We start from the raw sequence: 26664 nt of genomic DNA, 5'->3' as shown, positions 1-26664 counted from the left end.
AAATTTTTTTTGTTGTTGCAGAAATCAAATCAATAGTATAAGCGATTTTAAGAAACTCTGTGATTTATAAGGCAAAATGCCTCCGTACTCTGTTTTGCAGACTCCTCCCTTCTTATCTGTGCATTATCTGGCAAAGCTGTCCATTATAACCTATGGAAGGGGGGGGGGGGCAAGGGGGATTGGGTGAACAGCTGTACAGTTTGCAGATGGTCTCGGCACACATAATGCAGAAAGGTCAGTGCTTTACTGGGAGCTTGGTGAGAGAGGATTGCAGGGTGTAGTGTTTTGCAGTTATACATTTTCTCCTCTCTGTTTTACCCCCCCCCCAACCCTCCCTCTCCATAAAGCATAATGGACACAGGAATCCTGCTTTTTCTGAAGTGAGGGGAAAGTAGGAAAACAGATTTTTAAGTACAGAAGCAAACTCTTGCTTATTAAACCGATTACAGAGTTTTTTTTTTTAAATCGCTTGAACTACTGATATTTATTGATTTCTGAAAAATTACACTGAAATGACAGTTACACTTTTAGCAAACAAACTTAACATAATGATCAAGCAATTTAGTTTGTTTTTTTTAATGGCAGAATTTTTTTATTGCAAATGGGGCAAGGCAAATGTGCACAATATAGCAAATTCTGGAATAGTTCTGGGATAAATTATGAGATAATTTTATAGTTAAGGTCCTTATGAACATTTGTTTAATGTTTTATATAAATAATGATTTTGTAAGGGAAAATGGAGTGTCTTCCATTTGCATATAAATATATATATATATATATATATATATATATATATATATATATATATATATATATATATATATATATATATATATATATATATATACACACATACATACATACATACATATACTGTACTACTAAAGTGCCAATAAGGGATCTATCCAGCCTTGCTAAAGGCACAGACAGGTAGGCACAAAAATTCCCAGGGGGGATTTTTTTTTTCCCATCGTGAACTGTAGTTTCTCTTGGTGACATTTTATCTGCAATAACAATTTTGTTTCTTTTGTTTGGAGTTTTACATATTTTTTTTTTTGCTCTTTGATTACGGTCTGTTATAATTTACATAAATAAGAGGTCATAAACGGATAAGACATCATAAATTGTAGAATTTCAAAAATGTAATAGTTTTAGGTATGGATATGAAACACACTAAGCCAGTAATGTAATATTGGCAATACCTTAGTAATGGTATAATGGTTAGTCAGATTTTCTCCACCTAAATTATTTGGGGAAAATGCATCTGACAACATTTGCCAAGAAGCTGACTGCCAGCAAGACTCTTTTTCTACTGATTTATCTATAAGATGAATGGCTGAGTTGTTAGTTGCAAAGGTTACATTATTTATGTGGCTATTTACATAGTGTTGTCATGCTGCCTAGTAACTATGATGTCAAAGCAAATTGAGACAGGTGCAGAAAACCAGAAAAATGTGGCTAAATAGGGATCAAACCACTCTGTCACGAACATATTTTGGAAAGAATACATTAACGCTGTATTCCCAAGTTCCGTGTTCCTCATGGAACATGGACGAGGAATGCCTGTAACTTCTTCCCCGCCCGGAGTGCATCTGAGATAAGATGCTGAGAGCGGGGGAACTGTACTAATATGCGCCGCGCTGTAATGAATGAGCGGTGCGCGATGCTGTCATTAAATTAAGGCATCCGGGCGGGGAAGACTCTGTTACAGGCATTCCTTGTCCGTGTTCCGTGAGGAACATGGAACGTGGGAATACAGCCTAAGATAAAGAGCTTCTTTAATAAGTTTGTATCAGTGGGGGTCCGAATACTGAGACCCCCGCCAATCGTTAGAAAGAAGAGGCAGACGCGCTCAACAGCGCATGCTCTGCCTCTTCATCTCAGTCTTAATGCTAAAGTAGCAGTTGACAGGATTATAATGGAGCCCTATAGAACTTCCAGTAATCGCTGTTCCATAGGTACCATAAGCTCCATTATAATTCCATCCACGGCTACTTTAGCGGTGAAACGGAGATGAAGAGTAAGAGTATATGCTGCTCAGTGCATCTGCCCCTTCATTCTAACAATCGTTGGGGTTCTCAGCACCTGGACCCCAATGGATACAAACCTCTGAAATGTTGCTATGACATGTCAGAATTTTTTTTTTAAATGATAGTCTCAAGGACTAACTGCTTTACTTACTGGTCCATATTCCTCCAGATCACCCTTGCCTTCTTCAAGAGTCACAAACTCATTTGTGGGAGTTCTGTGAAGAGACAGTCGCCCTTTCTTTGATCTTTTGTTTGGATCAGCTACAGGATCTTTAAACACATTTACCTGCAGGGAAATATATAATGCAAACTTACTATAGACTCCTATGGAACCGGCTAATTAAGTGTAATATGGTAAATATGTCTGCATACCCCAAGGCCATTGGTCACCACATAGCTGCATTTGAATGAGCAGTTTAATAGGTCTCGGGTAAGTTTCTGTAAGAGAGCCCCTCCAGATCCAAAAGCGATATTCTCAATGCTCCACTTATGCTTCTTCATTCCTTCTACAATCTGAAAATAACATGCTTTTTTTTCAATAAAATAGCCAGAACATCAGACAAGTAGTTAAATAACGACAAGGCACCTATACAATATAAACATCAATAAATATGACCTCCTGACTGAGCAACAATATTCCCACTTCTACAAATTTCAATGCACTTTCTTCCCTTATACTTTTAGTACTGGGATAAACATCATGTTTATATTAACATGGAATTTGCATATTCACATTTCTGCTCATACTATTTTTTTTTTACAAGCAGCACTTGGGGACCAAACAATTTATGCTATTACTAGGCCAACCCAGATAGCATACTTTAGCATTACAGCTGGCTTTAAAAAAACAAACACACACATACACCAAACTCTATTCTCATAGGTCGAAGATTTATAAAAACACAGCCCTCACCTCTTGCAGCGTGTTTATGTCCACACCATCCCCTTGTATTACACGAAGATAAGGTGGCAAAACTTTGTAACCTCTTTCATTTTCTTGCACAGGAAATTTTTTCCCCAATATCTCTAGTACCTGCAAATAAAAAAGAATCAGCATTGTAAAGGCATCCACACATGTATAATGTATGTAACAAACATCTAAATTTTTTAAACTGTAAGATGCACTTTCTAGCAAGAAAACACCTTGCCAAATAGTGCCTGCATCTTAAAGTCTGCCAGTCAGAGCCAGGTGACAGTGACAAACTGCCCTGACTACTTCCCTAGTGATTGGGAACAGAGCTTATTTAGCCCTATGCCTGATCACTGAGAGAAATGTGCAGCTACACAGTTGATCTGTGTTATCAGTGCTGGGCAAGAGAGGAAAGCTGCATGTGCTGTGCACATCCAGCTTCTCATGGCAAGTAAAGGTCCCATCTACATGCTTACCTAGAATGGGAGATGAACGTCACAGCACAACCTTTTATATTGTCAGAAACATGTGATCAATCAAATGACTGACAACAAGGAAGGTACTCTAGAATGTTAATTTCCCATTCTGGGTAAGCCTGAACAAATGCCCTCCTTTTCTTGTACTAGTTACTGGCAAGGTAGGTACTTTTCTGCATTAAAATGCACGTGTTTGTGTGCATGTAAATGAGTGCATGTGCATGTTGATGCAAGAGCCGTGTGTTGTATGTATTGATTGTAGTGGTACGTTCACTTTAAGGCAGTATTAGATGGCTCGACGCATGGGGTAAGCAAAAGCTGATTTAGCAGACCAAGCCTATCACAAGGCTTGATAATAGCCCTTGCTTTAATCAGCCAATGACCGTGCATAACCTATCACATGCAGAGATGTGCGGGTGGAGGCAGATGATTTTTTTTTTTGACATGCTGAAAAACAATGATCAGCTCATTGGCTGATCGCTGTCTCTTTTAACCCCTTAACGACATCGGGCGTACCTATACGCCCCCGCAGGGTGGGCTTTAACGCAAACGGGCGTATAGGTACGCCCGATGTTTCCCCGATCGCTGTGTGTTCACACACAGCGGTCGGGGGAAGATGGCCTGCTATAATGTATAGCAGGCCATCTCTGCTCGTCGGCACGGGGGGTGATTAACACCCCCCGTGCTTACGATCGCCGCTATAGGCTGATCAATTCAGATCAGCCAATAGCGGCGATCGGAACCTTTCCGGGTCATCGGTGACCCGGAAAAAATGGCGGTCGGTGCTGTTCGAGGACAGCACCGACCGCCATTACTGTAAAAAGTAATGGTGATCGCCGTGCCACCGGCCCGATCGCCGTGAACGGCCGGCAGAGTCCCATAAAATAGTAAATACCTGCCCTGGACCCCTCAGCTAGGTAGCCGAGGGCTCCAGAGCAGGTATTTGTACATTACTCACCTGTCCCGGGCTCCTGATCGGCATCTTCCGGGTTAGCGGCGTCCTCGTGTTCGTTCGGGTCTTCGGCTTCCTCCGTGACGTCACGTTCGGCTTCTCTCGGCTATTTTCGGCTCCAGCGTTGGCTTTTTCCGTATTATGCGCTCTGCTGCCCTCTAGCGGCTGATAAGTGTATTACACATATCAGCAGCTACAGGGACGTTCAGAATGTAAAAAAGTTTTTTTTTTTTTTTTTTTTTTAAATTTTTTTTCTATTTTCCGCACCCTATCGTCGCTGAGTGTTGATCAGCATCGCACGAAAGTGCGCTGCTAATCAGCAACTCCTCCTTTCTGGCGTAGGGTGTTTTTTTTTCTATATTCTACTGCCACGGTCTGCTGATAAGTGCCGCACATAAGTGCGGCACTTATCAGCAACGCCTTTGTTGCCGTAGGTTTTTTTTTTTTATACTTACTGTAATAAAAAACACGTAAAAAAACATTACACCACACTACATTGAATAAAGTTTGACACTACACCACTACATACCCCATATACCAATCCCCGTATAAAGATGGCCCCCAGGGTGTTTTCGGCGTCGGACGCATACGTTATTATTGCCTCCGTCACCGAAACAGCCAGTGAGGATGAATGGGGGGGATCCTTCTTTCCTCCATTCATCCTCATCCTCATCATCCAGTGACGTGTCTGGGGGTAGAGTAGCATACGCTGCCCCCCAGACACGTCTTTTCTGCCAGTACCGTCCCAATAAGAGATGACGGTATGGTGTGAAATTCTCCAAACTCTGTGAGAGTACCTCTGGATACTCTTACAGATTTAGGGTATGTGCACACTGCGGAATGGCGAAGGATAACCCTTCGTGCATTCCGCAGCTGGCACCCGCCGGCGGACTGATGGGGACGCATGTCTCTACCCGTGTCATAGACTCCATTCTATGCACGGGCGGATTCCGTCGTCCATCCAAAGAATGAACACGTTGGACGGAGAGCGGAATCCGCCCGTGCATAGAATGGAGTCTATGACACGTGTGGAGACGTGCGCCTGCATCACTCCGCCGGCGGGTGCCAACTGCGGAATGCACGAAGGGTTATCTGTCGCGATTCCGCAGTGTGCATGTACCCTTAGAGTGTATGTAGGAAGAGACACCCGAATCCAGCCCCCAGATGCCCCCCCCCATCCTCAGAACAAGTGGGAAGATCGTCCGGGAACTGATCTTCCCACTGCTGGATAAAGGTTACCACCTGTACGGGGATAACTTTTATACCAGCACCCCCCTCTTCTGGTCCCTCGCTGCCCGAGCTACTGTAGCTTGCGGCACGATACGAAAATATCAGAAGTAGTAATAGAGCCCTAATATTTAGCAGCCATGGATCGGACCCAGCGCTTCTGGATATGAAGGACCCCGTATCGCACCAGGAGAACATTTTCCAGGTGACGTCCCCCACACTGGAGAAAGGGAGACCCCAGAAGAAGTGCAAAGTGTGGGGTAACAGGGGGATCAGAAAGGACACCATTTTCCAGTGTGACACCTGTCCTGATCCCCCCGGCCTCTGCATACAGGATCGCTTCAAGGCGCACTACACGTCACTGGGGTTCTACATTATCTAAATTTTGTCCCTTTTGTTCCTATTTCAGGGGTCACGTTGGTCCAGGGATTATTCTGATCGCCAATATGGAGTCGGGAAGGAATTTTCCCCTGTGATGAGGCTACTGTCGTCTGCCTCACGAGGGGTTTTTGCCTTTCTCTGGATCAACACAGGTTGAGTTTGATGGACACCTGTCATTTCCAACCTTATAAACTAATAATTGGCCTAATACCCCCAAATAAATTAGAATTGTCCCTTTTCCCCAGCTAAGTAGGTATGGCTGCCATTCCCATTAGAGGATGCCATGATGCAATTACAAAGCCTCTGTGCGGCCAGGACAGTAGAAACCCCCCACAAGTGACCCCATTCTGGAAACTACACCCCATAAGGAATCTAACAAGGGGGGCAGCGGGGATATGGCCCCCTGGTGACGGCCACATTTGGGACGTGAAAATGAAAAAAATGGTATTTTTTATTTTCTAGGCACATGTTCTACGTAAGTGCCCGTCACCAGTGGGGTCCATATGCTCACTGCACCCCTTGTTAGATTCCTTATGGGGTGTAGTTTCCAGAATGGGGTCACTTGTCAGGGGTTTCTACTGACCTGGCAGCACAGGAGCTTTGTAATTGCGACATGGCCTCCATCCTCCATTCCAGCCTCTAAATGGCGCTCTGTCCCTTTGGTGGCTTGCCCTGTGCCCATATGGCAAATTATGCCCACATGTGGGGTATTTTCGTACTCAGGGGAAACTACCCTACACGTTTTGTGTTCATTTTCTTTTTAACCCCTTGTGGAAATGGAAAAAATCAAGGCTAGACCAACATTTAGTGTAATTTTTGTAAAATTTTTTACTCTAAATCATTAATCTTGTCATGATTTTTTCATTTTCACAAGGGGCTAAAAGATAAAAAAAAAAACACTAAATGTGTAGAGCAATTTCCCCTGAGCACGGAAATACCCCACATGTGGACATAAAGCGCCGTGCGGGCGCAGGGTAAGCCTCCGAATGGAAGGAGCGCCATTTGGTTTTTGAAGGCTGGATTTGGATGGAATGGATTTCGAGGGGCCATGTTGCATTCAAAAGGCCTCTGTGTTGCCAAGACAGTTGAAACCCCCCACAAGTGACCCCAATATGGAAACTACACCCCTCAAGAAATGTAACAAGGGGTGTAGTGAGCATATGGACCCCACTGGTGACGGGCACAAATGTGGAACAATGTGGCGTGAAAATGAAATATTACATTTTTTACACTATAATGTTGGTTTAGCCTTGAATTTATCATTTTCACAAGGGGTTAAAAGAGGGGAAAAAAACACAAAATGTGTAGAGCAATTTCCCCCGAGTCCGAAAATACCCCACATGTGGACATAAAGCGCCATGTGGGCGCAGGGCAAGCCTCCAAAGGGAAGGAGCGCCATTTGGATTTTGGAGGTTGGATTTGGCTAGAATGGATGATGAACGCCATGTCGCATTTACAGAGCCCTCGTGCTGCCAAAACACTGGAAACCCCCCACAAGTGACCCCATTCTGGAAACTGCAGCCCTCAGGGAATCTAACAAGGGGTGCAGTGAGGATATGGACCCCTTGATGACGGGCACATTTGTGCCATGAAAGTGAAAAAATGAAATTTTTTACTTTTACGTCACATTGTTCCACATTTGTGCCAGTCACCAGTGGGGTCCATATGCTCACTGCACCCCTTGTTAGATTCCTTGAGGGGTGTAGTTTCCAGAATGGGGTCACTTGTGGGGGGTTTCCAGTGTCTTGGCAGCACGAGGGTTCTGTAAATGCGACATGGCCCTTGAAATCCATTCCAGTGAAATCCAGCTTCCAAAAGCCAATTGGCGCTCCTTCCCTTTGGAGGCTCGTCCTGCGCCCGCTTGGCACTTTATGTCCACATGTGGGGTATTTCCGTACTCGGGAGAAACTGCGCTACACATTGTGTCTTTTTTTTCCTCTTATCCCTTTAAGAAAATGAAAAATTGAAGGCTAGAACAACGTTTTAGTGTAAAAAATAAATTTTTCTTTTTTCACGCCATATTGTTCGGAAAATCTGTGAAGCACCTGTGGGGTCCAAATGCTCACCGCACCCCTTGTTACATTCCTTGAGGGGTGTAGTTTTCTAAATGGTGTCCCTTTAGGGGTGTTTTTTAGGTTTTGGCACCCCAGAGCCTCTGCCAACCTGAAGTGGTACAGTCAGAAATGACCATATATAACGGAGGCGTTGAAATTCACTAGGCGCTCCTTTGTATCTGAGGCTTGTGGTTGCGTCAAATAGCGCAATAGGGCCACATATGGGGTATTTCTATAAACTGCAGAAACGGGGCAATCAATATTGGGGTGCATTTCTCTGGTAATAGGTTTATAATTATGAAAAATATTGGATTACAATAAAATCTCTGCACAAATTTCTTACACACTTAGCTTTTATTTCTGTGGCTTTTATTTCTGTGACTCCCCTAAAGGGTTAAAACACTTTCTGGATATGCTTTTGCAGAGTGTGGGGGGTGCAGTTTCTGAAATGGGGTGCTTTGTGGGGCTTTCTAACATACAGGCCCCTCAAATACACTTTAAACCTGAACAGGTCCCTAAAAATATCTGATTTTGAAATTTTACTGAAAATTTTGAAATTTGCTGCTAATGTTTTAAGCTTCCTATTGTCTAAAAAAAATGAAAGATCGTTAAATAAATGCCGCCAACATAAAGTAGACATGTTGCTAATGCTATTTAATATATAATTTATGTGGTATATCCACTTTCTGTATACGCAAAAAGGTTTCAAATTTGGAAAAATGCAGTTTTTCACATTATTTGGGTTTTTTTCATAAAGATTCGTTATGAGTATCGACTCCAATTTACCAGAAATGTAAAGTACAATATGTCACGAGAAAACAATCTCAGAATCAGCCGGATAGGTAAAAGCATCCCGAAGTTATTAATGAATAAAGTGACACAGGTCATATTCATAAAATTTGTCTCTGTCATTAAGGCCATTTCAGGCTCTGTCCTTAAGGGGTTAAGGGAGATTGCTCCATGTAATAGGGCCCTAATTCTATAGGAAGTGTATGGACCTTGTATTCTGTAGCAAGGAACTGGTGGGGAGAGAAAATGCTTAGCTGTGCACTTTTCACTGCTCAATCTAGTGGTCAGTGGGGGAGGAAGTCTCAAAAGATGGGGCCCTATGACACGGAGCAACAATCACTCTGTGTAATAGAGACAATGATCGGCCGAAGAAACGATTGCAGCTTCTCTGAGCTAAAAGACCACTCAGCCAAACACTGGCCTGGATGACCGCAGAGGTGACAGCCCTTGCTAAACAAGGGCAGATCGGCGCTCATTTACATTATTGATTGGGCTGCCGTCAGCCCGTCTAATGAACCCATAATGACATGAATTCCCTCTGCTGCCTTAGACCTCCAGGGAAGTATAACATTTTTTACTCTTTTCAGTTGTCTAAACTATGGGTGCGTCTTACAGAATAAAAAAATAAAAAAAATAGGAAATACATTTTCTGTTACCTTTAAAACTGTATCAAGAGGATTTCCAGAGTCTGGTCGAATTATCAAAGGAGCATCTGCACTTCTTGATTCTATTAAACTCCTTAAATCTTCTCCCCAGATCTTCTCACAGGCATTGTAAATATCGTAACTATCACTGACCACAGAGACCGGTACTGAAGAGAACTGGGTCACAATGTGTTTAAAAGCATCTTTCTCATGGTCTTTTCCCCAGGCAGTGATTGTACTGTAACATATAAATGCAACAAGTGTTACCTACTGCAGGAAGTGAAGCCACCCACATAATAAATGTAGGTGTAAAGCAACTCTGTACCCACAATTTGTCACCGAAACCACTTGAACCATTACATAGCCGTTTTGAATTCAAGGTCTGTCCTGGGGTCCGTTTGGCAGGCGATATAGTTATTGATAGTTATTTTTTAGGACAAATTGGCGTGGCCTACAGTCTCTTTGACCTAGGCTTGCACCGCCTCTCCGGCCCTTACCACCATTAGGAATGTCCCAGGCAGCATTTCTCCTATTCTTCACTTGTCTGAACACGGCACATTTGCTGGATCGTTAAGGCAGCTGTGCAGTGTTTAGACAAGTAGTGATTAGGAAAAATCCTTCCAGGGGTATTCCTAATGGTGAAGAGGGTGGGGAGGAGTTACGGGGAGGCGATGCAAGCCTAGGGCACAGACCCTCTATGCCATGCCAATTTGACATAGGGCTGCAAGTTCAAAAGTAGTTTTTTTAGGACAATAACTGGCCCCAGGACGGATCTTGGATTAAAAGCAGCAATCCGACAGTACAAATGGTTTGGGGGGGGGGGGCAGATTGTGAGTACAGGATCCCTTTAATTGCATGAACATACAATACAAAGAATTAAATATGGTCCTACATGTATCTGTTACTGTCAGGCCAGGCCTTCGCTGTATCTATTAGAAATGGAGAAACCTCCTTTCCTGATTAACCCTTTACATGTCACAGTCAGATTGTGCCCGCGACACGTAACTAGTGTGGAGAGCACATTGGCATCCAAATGACGCCATCTCTGATGTCATCTCCATGGCAGCTGAGGGGCCTTGGGAGGATCCCCTGGGCTGTTATGGATGTCTGATTACCTAGTTGTGTCTGCAGCTCAATACATTGCATTAGTATTATAGTAGTGATCTAATGATCACTGTAAAAGTCTCGATGTAGAACATAAAATAAAAAAATCCTCTCATCCCCCACCAAAATAAATACTTTTTCTCTTTAACTTCCCTTTTTCTAAATAAAAACATAAAAATGTAATAAAAATACACATTTAAAGGCCCTATTCCACAGAACGATTATCAGCCATATTCGGACGATATCGGCCATTACGGCCAATAATCGTCCCGTGGAATAGAAGGCAACGATCAGCCAACATCGTTCATGTCGGCTGATCGTTGCAGTCGTTTGTTTTTCAACATGCAGAAAAACAAACTACTCATAGCAGCGATCTGCTGCGGCCGCTCCGTGGAAAAGGAGCGGTGGCAGCAGACGCTGCTATATGCTATGGGCTGCCCAGATAATCTAGCGATCACCTGGAAAGCCATCCGCAGCTCCCCCCGGACTCACTCGCTCGCTGCTGCTGCGTGGAATAGCGGTGGCAGCGAGCAGGGAACGAGAAACAAACATAGCGCTCATTTGCTCCTCCAGTCGGCTCATGGAATAGGGCCTTTAGGGAGCACCATGTCCGTAACGACCTGAATATTTTTTTCTATTTATCCTGCACAGTGAAAAAAAAACAAAAACTAATTACTTACCATTTTGTTAATTTGCCTCCTCCCAAAGTAAATAATAATAAAAAAAAAAAAGTCTTAAGTAAATGGTGCAGATAAAAATTACAACTCGCAAAAAATAAGCCCTCACATAGTTATGTCAATGGAAAACTAGAACGGTTACACTGCTTGGGAGGGGTCCATGAAAAAGCGGGGAAAAAACAATTACTTGGTTATTAAGGCCCAGAAAGTATGCTGGCGAAGGGGGTTAATAAGGGTCCAGTATTTTTGCATATTTCAGTGAAATACCTAATCTATTTAAAAGTGACGAAGGAGAACAACAGTGGCGAACAACGGGGGGCCTGGCCAGCTGCGGCAGAGCAGGACAGGTAAGTATACATTACTGTTGTGCCCCCTTCATCCCTGGCTAATAAAGCATTTATCCCAAACAACCCATTTAAGGTGCCCCACCACAGTCACCATTTGGCTGAGCGGGCATTTCTGAGCAGGGCTGTGCAATAACTGGACACCAGTGCATGCCTGGAGTGTTTTTTCTTAACCATGACTAACCTCATATAAAAAGTCAAACATTACCTTCTTAAAGCAATCTGTTAAAAATGGTAATGCACATTTAGCTTATGCCACAACAGCATGCCCCTTTTTGTGTAATAAAGGCCAAAAAACAGAGAAGTAGAGAAATGCTGTACTGTCTCTTGCCATTACCACTTTGAAGATTTTTAAACTTGTCACAGCAATAAATAGGTTCAGGCTACGTGTCTGGAACACATTTGTAAGCGATAGTTTGCATCTGCAGAGTTACTATAGTGACAAGTTGTTTGCTTGCTTTGCCTATTGTTCACCAACATTGTCCCACGCCTGATCAGTTGCAGGAAAAACACACTAAGAGCATCAGCAAGCTTTACGTGAGGAATGACACCACACTTCTACAGAAGCCTTTTATTTATTCAGACATTTTTAAACCACATATAGCAAAGTGTATTATATGACCAGATACTACAATTCAGGTTTCATGTTTTCGCTTTAAAGTGTGAATTATAAAACTTACCTGTGTTCCGCAGCGGGCACAGAAAAACCTGGAACTGGGTCTTTTGTTCCATAGTATCGCTTTATCAAGCCTATCCCTGCTACGGTATCTGTTCCTTTAAAGTTGACAAGGTGAGCAGAAGCCCCAATTCCTGCAGTCTTAATATAAAGAAAAATATTTTGTTCATAGACATATACACCATATTATATCATCCACTGCACATACAGGTGAAAAACTCATAGTAGGTTTTGTAAACACTTGTAAGTTAAATGTTTACTTTCAATGCAACCAGGACCTTTGCCAAGTTCTCTGTGAGAAAGTGTCAGAAGGAGACAGCAGAAGGAGGCACTACCAGCTTGCAACATACTAGTACCGTACCTCAATGAACACTGGAACACTACTAAATCACTGGTTCGGTAAAGAATGTTTTTAATACACCATAAGGCCGGATGATCTTTCCTCTGTGATGCTCTGATGCGGGCACATCAGCGCACGCCCGCCCGCATCAGAGCTTCCCATAGCACAGAGTGAAGCAAGCGGCCAGAGCCGCTCGCTTCACTGTGTGAACTGACAGGTCCTTCTGCGGGCAGAATTCATTGAATTCCGTCCGCAAATAATGGACCTGTCAGTTGTTTGCGGCGCCGCATGTGAACTGTCCGGAACGTATACGATGTGTGTATGCTCCGGCCGGGATCCCATAGCAAATAATGCTATGGTCCACCCCGCAAATCTACGGCTGTAGTTCTGCGGCGAGAACTATGGCCGTAGATTTACGTAGTGTGAACATAGCCTAAATTTATATAAAATTCGTAAACAATCACTGGTTTTAGCTAGGTGGCATGATACTTGCATGGTCATATTTGTAATGGTCAAGAGTAGTGCTGGGCGATTAATCAAATTAACTTTATTATATAGGGGCACATATTGAGCATAACTGCTTATAATAATAATTAAAAAAAAAAAAAAAAATTTTTGGGCCATATTGCCTAGCCCTAGTCATATGTTGCTTATTGTCTTGAAGGGGTTGTCTAGGCAGTGTTTTTTTTTTTTAGATATGCCCAGAGAGGGGGTGTTCCTGTGCCACTGCCAGCATCTCAAGGCTCTAACCCACTGTGCATCTGGTTCTGAGGCAGTGATGTGACGGGCCTGCCCAGCCAGTCAGCGGTGCTCCTCCGGTGTCCCATCTAGGTTGTGGAGTGGTTGGGTGGGCCGACAACGGCACGGCCCCAGAAGCGGAAAACATCAATGACTGTTAACTGAATTGCAAATATGCTGTAAATCGGCAGTGAGTGACTCACAGTAAGTAAAGTATGGTTTCAAGATACAATGCCGCCCCCCCCCCCCCCCCCCAAAAAAAAGACCATTGTATGTTAAATACAAGGCCACTGCAATTTAAGAGGCCAGTATAAATACTAGATCAAAACAAATGGATTATAACTAGGGATGGTCCGAACCTGCCGAGGTTTGGGTTCGTACGAACCCGCACTCTCGGCAATGATTCCCCCTGTCTTAAACCTCCGTGGAGAGGGTGGATAAAGCGGGAAGACCGCCTGGAAAACTGGGATACAGCCTATGGCTGTATCCCGGTTTTCCAGGCGGTCCTCCCGCTGTATCCACCCTCTTCACGGAGGTTTAAGACAGCAGGAATCATTGCGTACGAACCCGAACCTCCACAGGTTCGGACCATCCCTAATTACAACTACACAAACGTGTATTTTTTTTTTGTGTGTGTTTTTTTTTTTTTTTTTAAATATAAGATGTTATCTGACTTAAATTTAAAAAAGAACAAGCACACTTGCTTTGCTTAGAACAGCGCCATCTCACTGGACCACCCCAGGCCCTTCCTTGCTTTACTTACCCTGATGATGCATTCTGTCAGCTCTCCTGATGATATTCTAAACCCACTGCAGCCAATCAGTCCAAGTGTTCAGATTGGCATTAGCAGAGTAAGAACAGTGTCTCATCAGTTCATTATGCGCTTTTTAAAATGAATCTGGATTGTGAATTAGATCTGATGCTGTAAAATGGCTGTTAGAAGGAGATACATATATCCTTTCATATATCCAGCTGTGCTTCCAGAATGTAGAAAAATGCTTGCATTCAATAGTACAAAGAGTCAATAAGGCCTTCCTGAGCTCCTGAAAAGCTACAAGCTGGAGGTGTTACAGCTTGCTGCACTGTGAAAGACTCAGGAAAGCCCTTTGACACTTCATACTATAGGATTAAAGCATTTTTTTTACATTTTGGAAGCACAGACAGAATGTAAATTGCAGCTGACAGCTTCCCTTTAAGCATTAGAGGCCTTTATATTAATATCTGACATATCATTCAGTCATGATACCCGCTGCGATCATGATTTATAACTGGGGAAGGGGCTCCAGTCCCACATTAGCCAGGTGACCCAACTAATGGCAGAATGGCCTAATTTCTAACTATATTTGTAAGTGACATTACTTACTAGAAAACAGAACAATTCTAATACAAAATGTATAATATCTGATTGAACCTGAAAATATATCCAGTATAAACCTGGCGGACAAATATAACTATAAAAAATGAAGTGGCATCTTACCTCTTGCGAAGAAACCCCTCTGTAGCCAAAGTCATGTAATTTATACTCCAGACCTGTTAAACTACCAGACGTTTCCAATAAATATTTGGCAAGAATCTTTTTCTGTTCTCTGGAATTTGTTGCAACAGTGATTGGGTACCATGTTTGAACAAGGATGGTCTGCCGAAAAAAAGCATCAAACAATGTGTAAGAACTGGTAGAGCTGAAGTTACAAAAAGGGCCCTATTCCACGGGACGATTATCGTTCAGATTATCGTTAAATCGTTCGAATCTAAAGGATAATTATTTGTTTAAATAGCAGTTAACGATTAATGACCGAACAAGAAATCGTTAATCGTTTAATAAGACCTGGACCTATTTTTATCGTTGCTCGTTCGCAAATCGTTCGCATTGAATAAGATGTCGTTTGGTCGTTCGCATTAGTGACAAACGCTAAAGCGACGACAAGATGACTGCAAGAACGATCATAAGTAACAATTATCGTTCCATGTAAATGGATGAAAAATTTCAGGTCTTTCGCAATAGCGGTCGTTTGGATCGTTTATCGTTAACTATTATGCGAGCGATAATCGTCCCGTGGAATAGGGCCCTAAGGTTTGGCATTGTGCTTGGTAATCATAGGCTTTGCATGGCTATTTAGCACAATTACCCCCAACTCACCCAGCCCTTTTCTAATAAGGTCGGCCCACTAGAGGCAGAGCTCATCCCGAAGGGAAGCAGGGCTGCATCCACAGGCATTAATGGACCTAGTTTAAATCCACTAAAGACTGTTGCAGCCAGGCACAGTAAGCTTAGTTTTAGGCCTAGAGACAAAAATAAAAACTGCAAGATTTTAGGATTATTTTATAAATTAATTTATAAATAGAAAATTAGAAAACCATCATCAAAACTTCCTAAATAGGCAATGTACTGATGTATTGACATTTAATTATTTTAGGTATCAACTGTGTATTTGCTATAGGCGCCTGAGTATGAGACTGCTGGAAGTAAATGATTAAGCTAGAAAAGATAAGATGATAAAAGTGTCTTTTTAAACTAGAATTATTTCTCATTAATGTTTAATCGCTGCAAATGCACAGTCCACACCTTGATCACATTCCTCATCATTTCTAAATTACAACATAGTAAAATACAAAAAACAGCCGCAAGTAAACATTCAATACAAAAAGAAGTGTGAATTAGATGACTAAAAACAAACCTCTATCCAGTTTGTAAGCCAGTAGCATTCAGGGTCTGTATTTTCTACTGTAAACAGTACATTCCCTCTGGGGATTACACTGCCTTCAGGCACAGCTTTAACTTCGATTGGCAGATGGCCATCATATTTCTATAAAGAAATAAAGAAAAAGTTTAATAGGGTGTATCAAATGACACAAACACAGAAATATACCAGAACACACACACAACACCACAGTATTCATCATCCTCTCACATTGTGTTCTTGCTCTAGTTGAAAAATTCCAATCCTACAGATAGCACTGGGTGCCAGGTTTTAAATGGCAGTTTATTAACACAGATCACTAGCGTATGTAATAAAGGTTTATGTTCCCTATAACACATGTATTACGGAATTTTTACACTTACAAAAACCATGGGGGAATTTATCATTAATTATTAATGTAAAGACACAAGTCGTAAATTTGTGTGCAATTGCTTTATTGTGCATAAAATTGTGATTTATTTTTTTTTAAGTTTACACCACTTAAGTCTGTTCTCAGAATAGGTCTTTTGGTAAATATTCAGTGCACCTGCTAATTTAACAAATACAACTTTTTTTTAAATGGGTACAAAAAGACGCAAAGCCACTCCAGTCTAGACCACTCTTACAAATGGCGCCATTTTAATGGATGAAATGGCGCAGCTACTCGTTCGATTCCAATTTACGACGGAGCCTGTGCCATTTTGATAAAATTGGCGCAGGAAAGAAAAGTGTTCTAAAGGCAAAAGGCATGATATAGACCATCTTCCATTTAGAATAATTTTGATAAATTCCTCCATGTGTAAAAAAAACTACTTAAAAATCTGTTTCAAAAACAGCTTGATTAGCTTCTTTTTAAGGCTATTTTTAACATTGGAGTGTTTTTGGTTAACACTGCATAGCCAGACTGGGGTCTCAAATAAAGATGTGGCTACTGGAGCGCTTTTTTGGTGTTGCTTCTGATGCCCCTATTCCACGAGTCGTTTGGAGGCGCTCGTTTGCTCCTCGTTCCCCGCTTGTGACGCCACTATTCAACGCGGCTGCAGCGAGCGGCTGAGTGCGGGAGGGGCGGCAGGGAGCTGCGGGGGGGGGGGGGGGGGGGCCCCCGGCCCGGGGGATCGCTGATCGTCCGGGCAGCCCATAGGATATAGCAGAGTCTGCTGCCGATGCTCCTATTCAACGGAGCGACGGCAGCAGATCGCTGCTATATCAGTCGCTTGTTTTTCAACATGTTGAAAAACAAGCGACTGCAACGATCAGCCGACATGAACGATGTCGGCTGATCGTTGCACTCTATTCCACGGGACGAATATCGTTCGTAGCGGCCGATATCAGCCGAATACGAACGATATTGCTCCTTTAAACGACCCGTGGAATAGGGGCTTAAAACAACCATGCCAACATGCACACTATGTTCCAAGGTCCAGTCATGCGCATGAGTAAGAGAAGGACCCCATAACCTAGCACCAGGAAAGAGCTGGATTAGAGTTTGTAATCCATTACATGAACATCATGAAATGAAAATAAAACATGAAAATTCAAAAAAGATGACATGAACTACGTAGCGGTCCAAGAGTTTTTCTATTCACTCTTCACTATTCACTTGTTAAAAAGTATGCACCATTCCAATACAGTTAAGCATGGCAAAGCTTCTAAAGAAGTTGGTGCTTTTTGGTTCTTAAAGTTATTACATTTCCCCAAAAAATGTCATCTTTGCAAATAGCCATTTTTTGGGCTATAACTGTATACTCTAGCCCAAAAAATTTAAATTATATATCCGAAAACACATCTAATGCCAGTACAAATGGACAGTTTTTGAGGCTCGGGATAAGGCTCAAAACATGTGTGAACATTGCTTAAAAGGTGAAACAGCAGCTTCAGAAGTCCCATGAAATGTGTCAAAGCTGCTCAGATTTTAAATTTGATTGTCAATGTCTTTCAGCAGTCTTATTTGTAACAATCAGTCAGTCATTCTGAAAACACAACATATTTAATGAAACTGCATGTTGGTGCAGTTTCTGGCTGCTACTCTTGGACTTCACCCTTAAAGGGAAACCTCTGTGACACTGTCAGCCCCAAATAAAGATGCCTTTTACATGAGGATGCCGGATCACAGAGGATCACCAAAAGGTATGTATACAATGCTTTTGTGAGTCTAGAAACTGGCAGCACAGATATATGCAAATTTGTGCTGTCAGTTTCCCTATAATGTGCCCTTACACCTTCAATAACTGTTGGCCCCCATTTATCCCTCCAAGAACAAAAGGGTCGGGCTGTGAAATTCCATTATGCCTGACCCTTATCTGTTGCTGGAGAGTCTGGGCGCCCCCATGCATCTTATACTATTGGCTTGACCTGGCGCTGGCAGTCGGCTGACTTTGGTATAGTGTATGGATGGGTAATTTTACAGTATAACTCAATTATGGTAACTGAATTAAAGTCTTGTAATAAGGCACTCCTGTGCAGCTTACATCTGATCTGTTCATAAAAACTTGCATGACTATAACCATGCCTTACCTCAAGGATGTAATTCCATCCAGGCTCATTAAAGACGTCATCCTGGAAGTGCTCTCTATATACCTCTTTGGCTTCCTGAATTTTTTCTTTGGTCACCACTTTTCCTTTTACAGAGAAGAATAGATATCTGTTAAAAAGTGATCATAAATAGCTTACTTGTCCCAAGTTCAGGTACACTTTTCATTTGCTTACAGGTAATCAACAGGGATTCATTTTGGTTATTCTATTATTCTCATACAAAAAGACACAAAAATCCACGTTCGCATCTAGGAATTTTGAACCTGTAAGACAAAAGCTTGCCAGTTTTAGGCTATGTTCACACACATGTTTAGGCTATGTTCACAAAAATACTGTGTGTGAACCCAGCCTTAGGCTATGTTCCCTCAACGTAAGTTCCAACGGCCGTTGTTGCTGAAGGCTGAGGGAATCCCGGGCGAGTATACACTCCGTCTGGGATCCCTAGCGGAGCCGTAGAAAACTGAAATGTCATTTTTCTGCGGCTTTTTATTTAATAGCGGGCGCAGAAAACCCTGTCAGTGCACACAATGGAGAGCGTGGCTCCGGCCGCATGCTCCATTGTGTGCAATGGGGAATTCAGAAGCGGGTGCGCATGGATGCACCTGCATCAGAATTCAGCGGTGCTAAAGATCATCCAGCCTGTACTGCAGTACCGGCCCGGATGATCTTATTTGACACCGGCCGGGTCACGGAACGGCTGGTGTCTTACAAAATGTGAACATAGCCTTATAATGTATATTCTTGTGGATGAACTACAGCAGCTGTACCAAGGAAATTAAAAACATAAGGGAATCAATATGATCCACTTGTTCACCATAAACTAACAAAGCACTCCAGCTAAACAATTCAATGAAAAGGCACAATGCAGCAATGGGTGACTGCTTTGAAGAATTATAGTTCTTTTACATGGTGCAGTGCAAGGGCGCAAACAAGTGCCAATCAGTGTGATCGACACTCATTTGCAGTGCCTTAACATGGCACAATTGTATCGTTTATGCGGACATGGAAAGTGACAGCACAGATATGCATATATTTGTGCTGTCAGTTTCCCTTTGCGATCGGCTACACATCTTCTGTTTACACAGTAAGAGTTGTGTGTGATACAAAATTTGAAGGCGGACTCAAAAAATGTTATCACACAGTGCAGTGCATAAATACCTTCTGTGTTGCTGTTTCTCCAGGCTACCCCGCTTACTCTGGCTGTCAATAATTCTGGAGGAGGCAGCCTGAAGGTACAGGAGAGCCAGATGCCAAATCACAGCAACAGAACACTAGGTATGCATGCACTGCTTGTGTGATCTGGAAACTGACAGCATTAATATATGCATATCTGTGCTGTCAGTTTTCCTTTGCTATCGGCTGCACATCTCTTGTTTACACAGTGAAAAAACACAAAGACAGAAGCGGGGCGCCTTCTAGTGCAGTAAGGTCAGCTCAAAATAAGCAGAAGGGGTGAATAAAGTGTATGCTCACCGGTATAACACCACAGCCGGCTACAGGTGCCTCACGGATAAACCGGGAGGTGAAGACAGTAGCAGTAGAGCGAATTCCCAGCAGCAACCAACTGGGACTTACACCACTTGGTGGTGTTTGATATACTGGATTTCCCTACACCTGCGCCAGGCTCATTTGGAAGGTTCTTTCCTGTCCAAGTTGGTTGCTGCTGGAAATTTGCTCTACTGCTACTGTTTATACAGTAAACATTGATTACGCTCCTCGGCTGATCGCTGTCAATTGTACACGATGAGGTTATGTTCACAAAATGTAAGTTCAGTATTAATCACGGCCATTGTTGCCGATTTGCAACATGGGCGTGATTAATACTGAACTTACACTGTGCTGTAGCTAGAGGGAATCCCGGATGGAGTGTATACACTCCGGCCAGGTACGGACAGGGAGAGAAAGGAGCGCTGCACCTCTCGGCTACATTTAAAAACCAACGCCAGGATGTTGGTATATAATTTGATCAAACCATATTGCCCAATGTACCACGTGCAGGTCCCCTGGCCCACTTGAGTTCCTACACTAACTCACCACCGTGTCAGTCAGCGACCGCCAACCCGGCAAAGCGAGCGCAAGCAGGGAAGGGAGGCCATAGACCGGCCCTGAAACCCCACTGTCACAGGATCAATCCCCAAGGGCCCCCCCAAAACCCAGAAGGCACCGCCGGCAGAGAAAGCTGCCACCAAACAACACAAGTGTGAACAAGGTCTAAAACACTCATCATTGCTCCTGCAGGTAGAATGGTAAAAATAGGAGGTACTAGTCATGTTTGCACAGGTGTCTCCTGCTGATCGCGGTCATGTGGGTCTTATCAGGAGAGGGAAAGACTCAAAAAAGAGAGAAACGTAAAATACGGACAGGGAGAGAAAGGAGCGCTGCACCTCACACTTATGGCTGACACTAATGCCTCTCGGCTACTTTTAAAGACCGGCCACTCCAGCACACTCTGGCCAGGATTGCTAGCGGCGCTACAAAAAAAAAAAACTGACATGTCAGTTTTCTGTGGCCGCTATTCATTGAATAGTGGCCACAGAGAACCTGTAAGTTCACACTCCAGCCGCACTCTCCATTGTGTGCAGCGGCGAATTGGGATGCGGGCGCACACTGATGAGACCACATTCCAATTCATCAGAAATAAAGATCATTTGGCTGCTACTGCAGTACCAGCCGGGATGATCTTCTCTAACACCGGCCGTTCTGTGACCCGGCCGGGTCACAGAACGGCCGGTGTCTTACGCCATGTGAACATGGCCTGACCAGCCAAAGAAGCGTTTCTAGCAACACTCTAGATCATTAATTTGCCTGTTTAAAAGGCCTTTTAGATTCCAGATGCATAAAGTGCATCTGTTTGTTCCAACTGCATGCTATATGCCATGTGTCTTTTTTCAGTATTGGCTATTATTCCCATAAGGAAGTGTTGTGGCAAGCCTTTCCTCCTTCTAGGTAATGGGGCATTACAGGAGAAATAAACACTTGTTTACTCACCGATATTGTTTTAAAGAACAGGCAATCTTTTACAACTATATTAAGCAATCTTGGCAGTACTTCTAAAAGGTAGGTGGTTCCTCTCTGCCATAATTCTATGCTATTTTATTTGTCAAAAATCAATCTGTCTGTCTGTCTCTCACAAGAACAAGAAAAAGACCAGGCAGTAGTTCAAAAGATATTTAGCTAAATTACATGTTCAATGCTAGATTAAGCGTCCATACCTTTTAAGTACTTCTTTAGAATGTACTGCAAACCATAAAAGACTGTTTCTTCATATTTCACCTTCCTAAACTTGGAGTTTTCTGTCTTTTTTTCTCGACACTCAAAGTAAGAATATACTTTGCTTGTATTTGGTGGATATTGTTTATAATGTGTAACCTTAAAGAAAAAGGAAAAAGTTAATACATAAAAAATAGCTGTACAAAAGGCTAGCTATTAGGCTTTATTCACATGTCCTGTCATCTACGGATTCATATTTCAGTACTCCAGTTAGTTGACATTGATGTCTATTAGACTTTTCCTACGATCAGTAGATTACAAGGACACACACCAATCCTGTCTCAATAGTACAGTAATAACCATAAACATACAGGAACAAAGTTATAGCCATGCATGACTGGTGGGTATTAACATCTATAGAAAATGCCCAGCTACCAGCTCTATTATTAGCAGGATTCTCACACTACCACTACCCACCTGCAAAGTAGTTTGGCATTTAAGACTAAGGTGCTGAAACAACCTCCATATATGTTCAGTCACTTTAAATTAACAAAGCTTGCAAAGCTGGGGTCCAGAGTTTAAAAGGGGGGGGGGGCTATTTTGTGATCTGGCCGGTAAGGAGGTGGCTGAAAGAAAAGACGTCCACTCACCTCCCCGGATCCAGCGGCGGGTCCTACATCGCGGCGCTCCGCTCCCCGGCCACTTCCTGGTGTCTGACGCGGGCTCGAGACGTGACGTCAGTTACAGAGGCGGGATCCGTTTCAAGTCCGCTCAGATCCCACCTCCGTCACTGGCTGAGCGGGCTTGAGACGTCACGTCTCGAGCCCGCATCAGACACCAGGAAGCGACCGGGAATCGGAGCGCCGCGATACGGGACCCGCCGCTGGATCCAGGGAGGCGAGTGGACGTCTTTTCTCTCAGCCACCTCCTTAGCGGCCAGATCACAAAATAGCCCCCCCGCTGCAGTACCCCTTTAAATCCTACCAAGGGCAACATCTGCAAGAAGTTTGTATATTCTCCCTGTGTTTGCGTGGGTTTCCTCCCACACCCAAAACATACAAATAAGTGAAATTAAATGGTGAGCCCTAATAGGGGCAGGGACCAAAATTGGCTGTATCAGCCATATGTTGCAGGACTTCTAAAGGCCAGATTACGGAGGACGATTATCGTTTCTTGCCTTCTATGTACTATTTGTGCAATGCTTTATATTGCTTTTCTTGTAAAAAAAAAATGTTAAAACTAAAAAAAAAAAATTATATGACGAAAACAGCAGGTCTTAAAAGGTGTTCTTGGTAAGCATTGGCCAGTACCTTCTAAGAGTAGCTTGCATCATAGCCTGCCATTAAGCTGTGTGTAACCTTGAATGGTTTAAAATGCCCATGCAGTTAAAATCACCTACAATAGGCACATGAGCATCAGTACTGAGCCATGAAGCAATGAAAGGTGGCCTGCTCTGATGAATCTTGTATTCTTTTACATTAGAACTGCAAGGAGCATGTGTGCCACTTACAAAGCTCTGTGGAATCTGTTGACACTATACAAATAAATATTATTACCAAGTGTTGACTTTGCCTCCAAATACCTCACATCTCAATCTGATGGAGTATCTGTAGGACATGCTGAAAAAAAATAAATGAACTATAGAGACCCCACCTTTCAACTTACAGGACCTAAAGGACCTGCTACAAAAGTCCTGATGCTAGATACCACAGGACATCTTCAGTGTGGTCAGAGTGGTTGTTTAATACAATCGGGACCTACACAATACTTATAATTTTATGATTGACCAGTGTATAATTTTGATTTTAGGTGAAACCACCCTGCTCAAGGCCCGGCCGACGCCACTTGCTTGCCTGGCAGCTGCCGACCAGAGCATACACTGACCATAGCTGTTTCCCCTAAGGGGAATCCCTGCTCTTAACGGGTATTACCCCCAGTCAAGGCAGAGAGAGAGACACAGGAGCAGTGGCTGTTTAAAGCGACTCTGTACCCACAATCTGACACCCCCAAACCACTTGTACCTACAGATAGCTGCTTTTAATCCAAGATCTGTCCTGGGGTCCATTCGGCAGGTGATGCAGTTATTGTCCTAAAAAACAACTTTTAAACTTGCAGCTCCATGCCCAACGGGAGTATCTGTGCCCTAACTTTGCACAACCCCTCCGTCCCTCCTCCCCACCCTCTACATCATTAGGAATGCCACTGGAACTTTTTCTCCTGTCTGAACATTGCACAGGTGCCTTAACGATCCAGCCCATGTTCAGTATTCACACAGCTGAGGAATAGGAGACAATCTGCCTGGAGCATTTCTAATGATGGGGAGGGCGGGGAGGAGGGACAGAGGTGTGCCAGCCTAATGCATACACAATCTAGGCCACGGCCGTTGGAAGCGGGGCTGGCAGTTAAAGGGTGTAAACACACAGGACGTATATGCAGCGAAAACGCAGTGAAACTCGCTGCATATCCGGTCCCTGTGTAGTCAATGGCAGGCAAAATTGCAGCAGCTTTCTTAACACATCCTGCAGCCCTGATCGCCCCCCCCCCGGGGGGGGGGGGGGGGCGATTGGGCGCCCGTGGGGACGATCGGGGCTGCAGGATGTGTTAAGGAAGCTGCGGGCGGCGGCTGGCTGGAGCATATACTTTACCTGGTCCCCGCCCCGGCTTGCTGAAGACACCGGCAACCGCCGGAGCCAGGATCAGATAAAGTATACGCTCCGGCGGCTGGGGGGTTAAAAGTGCGGGCTGCAGACAAACTCGCAGCAGGGATGTTCATCCCTGCTGCGATTTTGCCTGCCATTGACTACACAGGGACCGGATATGCAGCGAGTTTCACTGCGTTTACGCAGCGAGAAACTCGCTGCATATACGTCCTGTGTGTTTGCACCCTAAAAGTTTTTTTTTTTTTAGGTGAGGAGTGTGGGCGGTGGCCTAGCTGTTCTCCACAGCGGGGAGAAGCAAGGGCGGTGAAGACTTCTGTTCTAGACTGGGAATGCCTGTTTGTAGCTGGGATTCCCTACTCCTGCAGTAAGGAGCAGTGTGCAATGCACTGCTACTTACTGTATGTACACTCCTATCCTGACCACAAAGAGCTGGTCCCTCAGCTCATAAGCTTTTAGGACAATGTAAAATCATGTTTTTATGAAAATTTTGATAATAAAGATTACTGATATTGAATACAATAGTGTCCTTTTTGTAGGAGATATACTTACTGTATGAGCAGAGGAGGTAAGCAGTAATGCTACTGCAAGAAGTTCACAAAAATTTTTTATTGACATCCCCCCAGTAGCCACTGGCATGTATACTCACCGCAGCTGATCGGTGTCCCACGGCGCCGTTCAAAGCCGGCGCGCGCTCACTTTAGCTTCTGCAGCGGCTCCTCTACTCTGAATTGTAATTGAACGCCAGAAGTCACACGCTTCCGTAGAGAATGCATGGAAGCGTGTGAGATCCGGCGTATAATGACAGGACAGAGAATAAGACTTACAGCAGAGGCAGATGTGAGCACGCGCCGGATTTGAACCCCTCTCATTTGAACCCACTGCTACCTGATCAACCTTATCTGTGATCGGACACCTTCTGGACACTGAATTAACCTCTTTATTGATAGCTTCTCCAGGCAACCAGCACTAGTACCATCACCAGCAGGTTTGCAGCCACCTGGGGAGTGGTGTGTGGTGGGAGTTAATTGATTAGCCCTTCTTTACCTTCCCTACCTTATTTTTGGCGTGCGTAACAAATTATGTCTGTTTCAGTTATTTCTTATGGGAAGATTTGCTTTGATATACAAATGATTTGGAGTACAAGCATGTAGTCAAGATGAATTATGCTAGTAAGCTAGCTAAGGTTTTACTGTACAACTGTTGTTGACACAATTTCCAGCAATTACAAAATCCAAAGACTCCCTCACTTGTTATATAAATACATGTACTGTACACTATAATACTTTGCTGTCATTAGATTAAAGCATTTTTATTGTTAGAACTTGTTCCATAAATCAGTGCCATAAGAAACTCATCAGGCACCTAAAGACAGCAAGTAGTGATTTGAATCAAAAATGGAAAGTTTCTTCAGTAAGTGGAAAAAAAAAAACTGTACAGTACATGGCTTTCCTGGTACTCCATGCAGTTTCAGTTTCTTTTCATTGAAATCAGGTGCTCTGAGAGATGACACATAATCTAATGCAGAATCCGAATGAGTCACACGATAGGGGATATTATGTTATCCCAGTCATAAAGAAATGTGTTGACATGTTGTGGTGGGTGTAGTCTGAATATTGTGCAGTTTATTTTCTCTTCTTTGTGTTATCCCATTTATTTTCTGGAATGCCATTCCATTTTTAAGCTTACTTTCAATGTTTTGGATTTAGCTTCTTTAAACCGATCACATGAAGAATTTAACGTGCTGAAGTCTAAGGCTACATAAGAGTGGTCTGTGATCAGAAACATCCACGGGCTGAAAACCTGTCTTGTTAGTTTTTCTGCCTCCTAAGCAGTAGCGAAATTTGATGGGGGGCAGAGGGGGCGGCCGCCCCCGGGCCCACTCTGGCAGGGGCCCACTGTGATCTCCAGAGATTATAATTTGACGCCGCTGCCCGCCGCTGTCCGCCGCTGCCCGCCGCTGTCCGCCGCTGCCCGCCGCTGCCCGCCATTGGATGGGTGAGTGCAGCCCCCCCCCTCTGTTACCGGCAGCCCGATGCAGCCCGGCCCCGGAGGCTCACAGCTCCAGCCCCGCCTCCTGCATCCCTCTCCTCTCCTGCTCGTCGGCAGACGTGTGACGTCATCCGTTGCTGCCCGCCCGAGCAGGAGGGGAGAGAGATGCAGGCGCCGCGGGTCTGGAGCTGTGAGCCTCCGGGGCCGGGCTGCATCGGGCTGCCGGTAACAGAATATGTAAGCAGCTAACGGC

General features: G+C 43.7%; 1 protein-coding gene across 1 annotated transcript in view; it reads right to left on the bottom strand.

Moving 5' to 3' along the window:
- The window catches only part of NAMPT (nicotinamide phosphoribosyltransferase), a 53059-nt gene that overhangs the window by 5089 nt on the left and 21306 nt on the right, over positions 1 to 26664 (bottom strand). The window contains exons 2-10 of the mRNA XM_069977589.1: positions 21765 to 21921; positions 18535 to 18638; positions 16018 to 16146; positions 14820 to 14978; positions 12269 to 12405; positions 9476 to 9701; positions 2944 to 3063; positions 2403 to 2543; positions 2182 to 2316 (exon numbers count right to left, since the gene is read on the bottom strand). Of these exons, the coding sequence (XP_069833690.1) occupies positions 2182 to 2316; positions 2403 to 2543; positions 2944 to 3063; positions 9476 to 9701; positions 12269 to 12405; positions 14820 to 14978; positions 16018 to 16146; positions 18535 to 18638; positions 21765 to 21921 (1308 nt within the window). The remainder of the gene's footprint in view (positions 1 to 2181; positions 2317 to 2402; positions 2544 to 2943; positions 3064 to 9475; positions 9702 to 12268; positions 12406 to 14819; positions 14979 to 16017; positions 16147 to 18534; positions 18639 to 21764; positions 21922 to 26664) is intronic.

The sequence above is a fragment of the Dendropsophus ebraccatus genome, chromosome 1 (genome assembly GCF_027789765.1).
Source record: "Dendropsophus ebraccatus isolate aDenEbr1 chromosome 1, aDenEbr1.pat, whole genome shotgun sequence".
Taxonomy (NCBI): Eukaryota; Metazoa; Chordata; class Amphibia; order Anura; family Hylidae; genus Dendropsophus; species Dendropsophus ebraccatus.
Note: the sequence above shows the minus strand (reverse complement) of the source record. Positions and strands in the feature narration are given on the sequence as shown.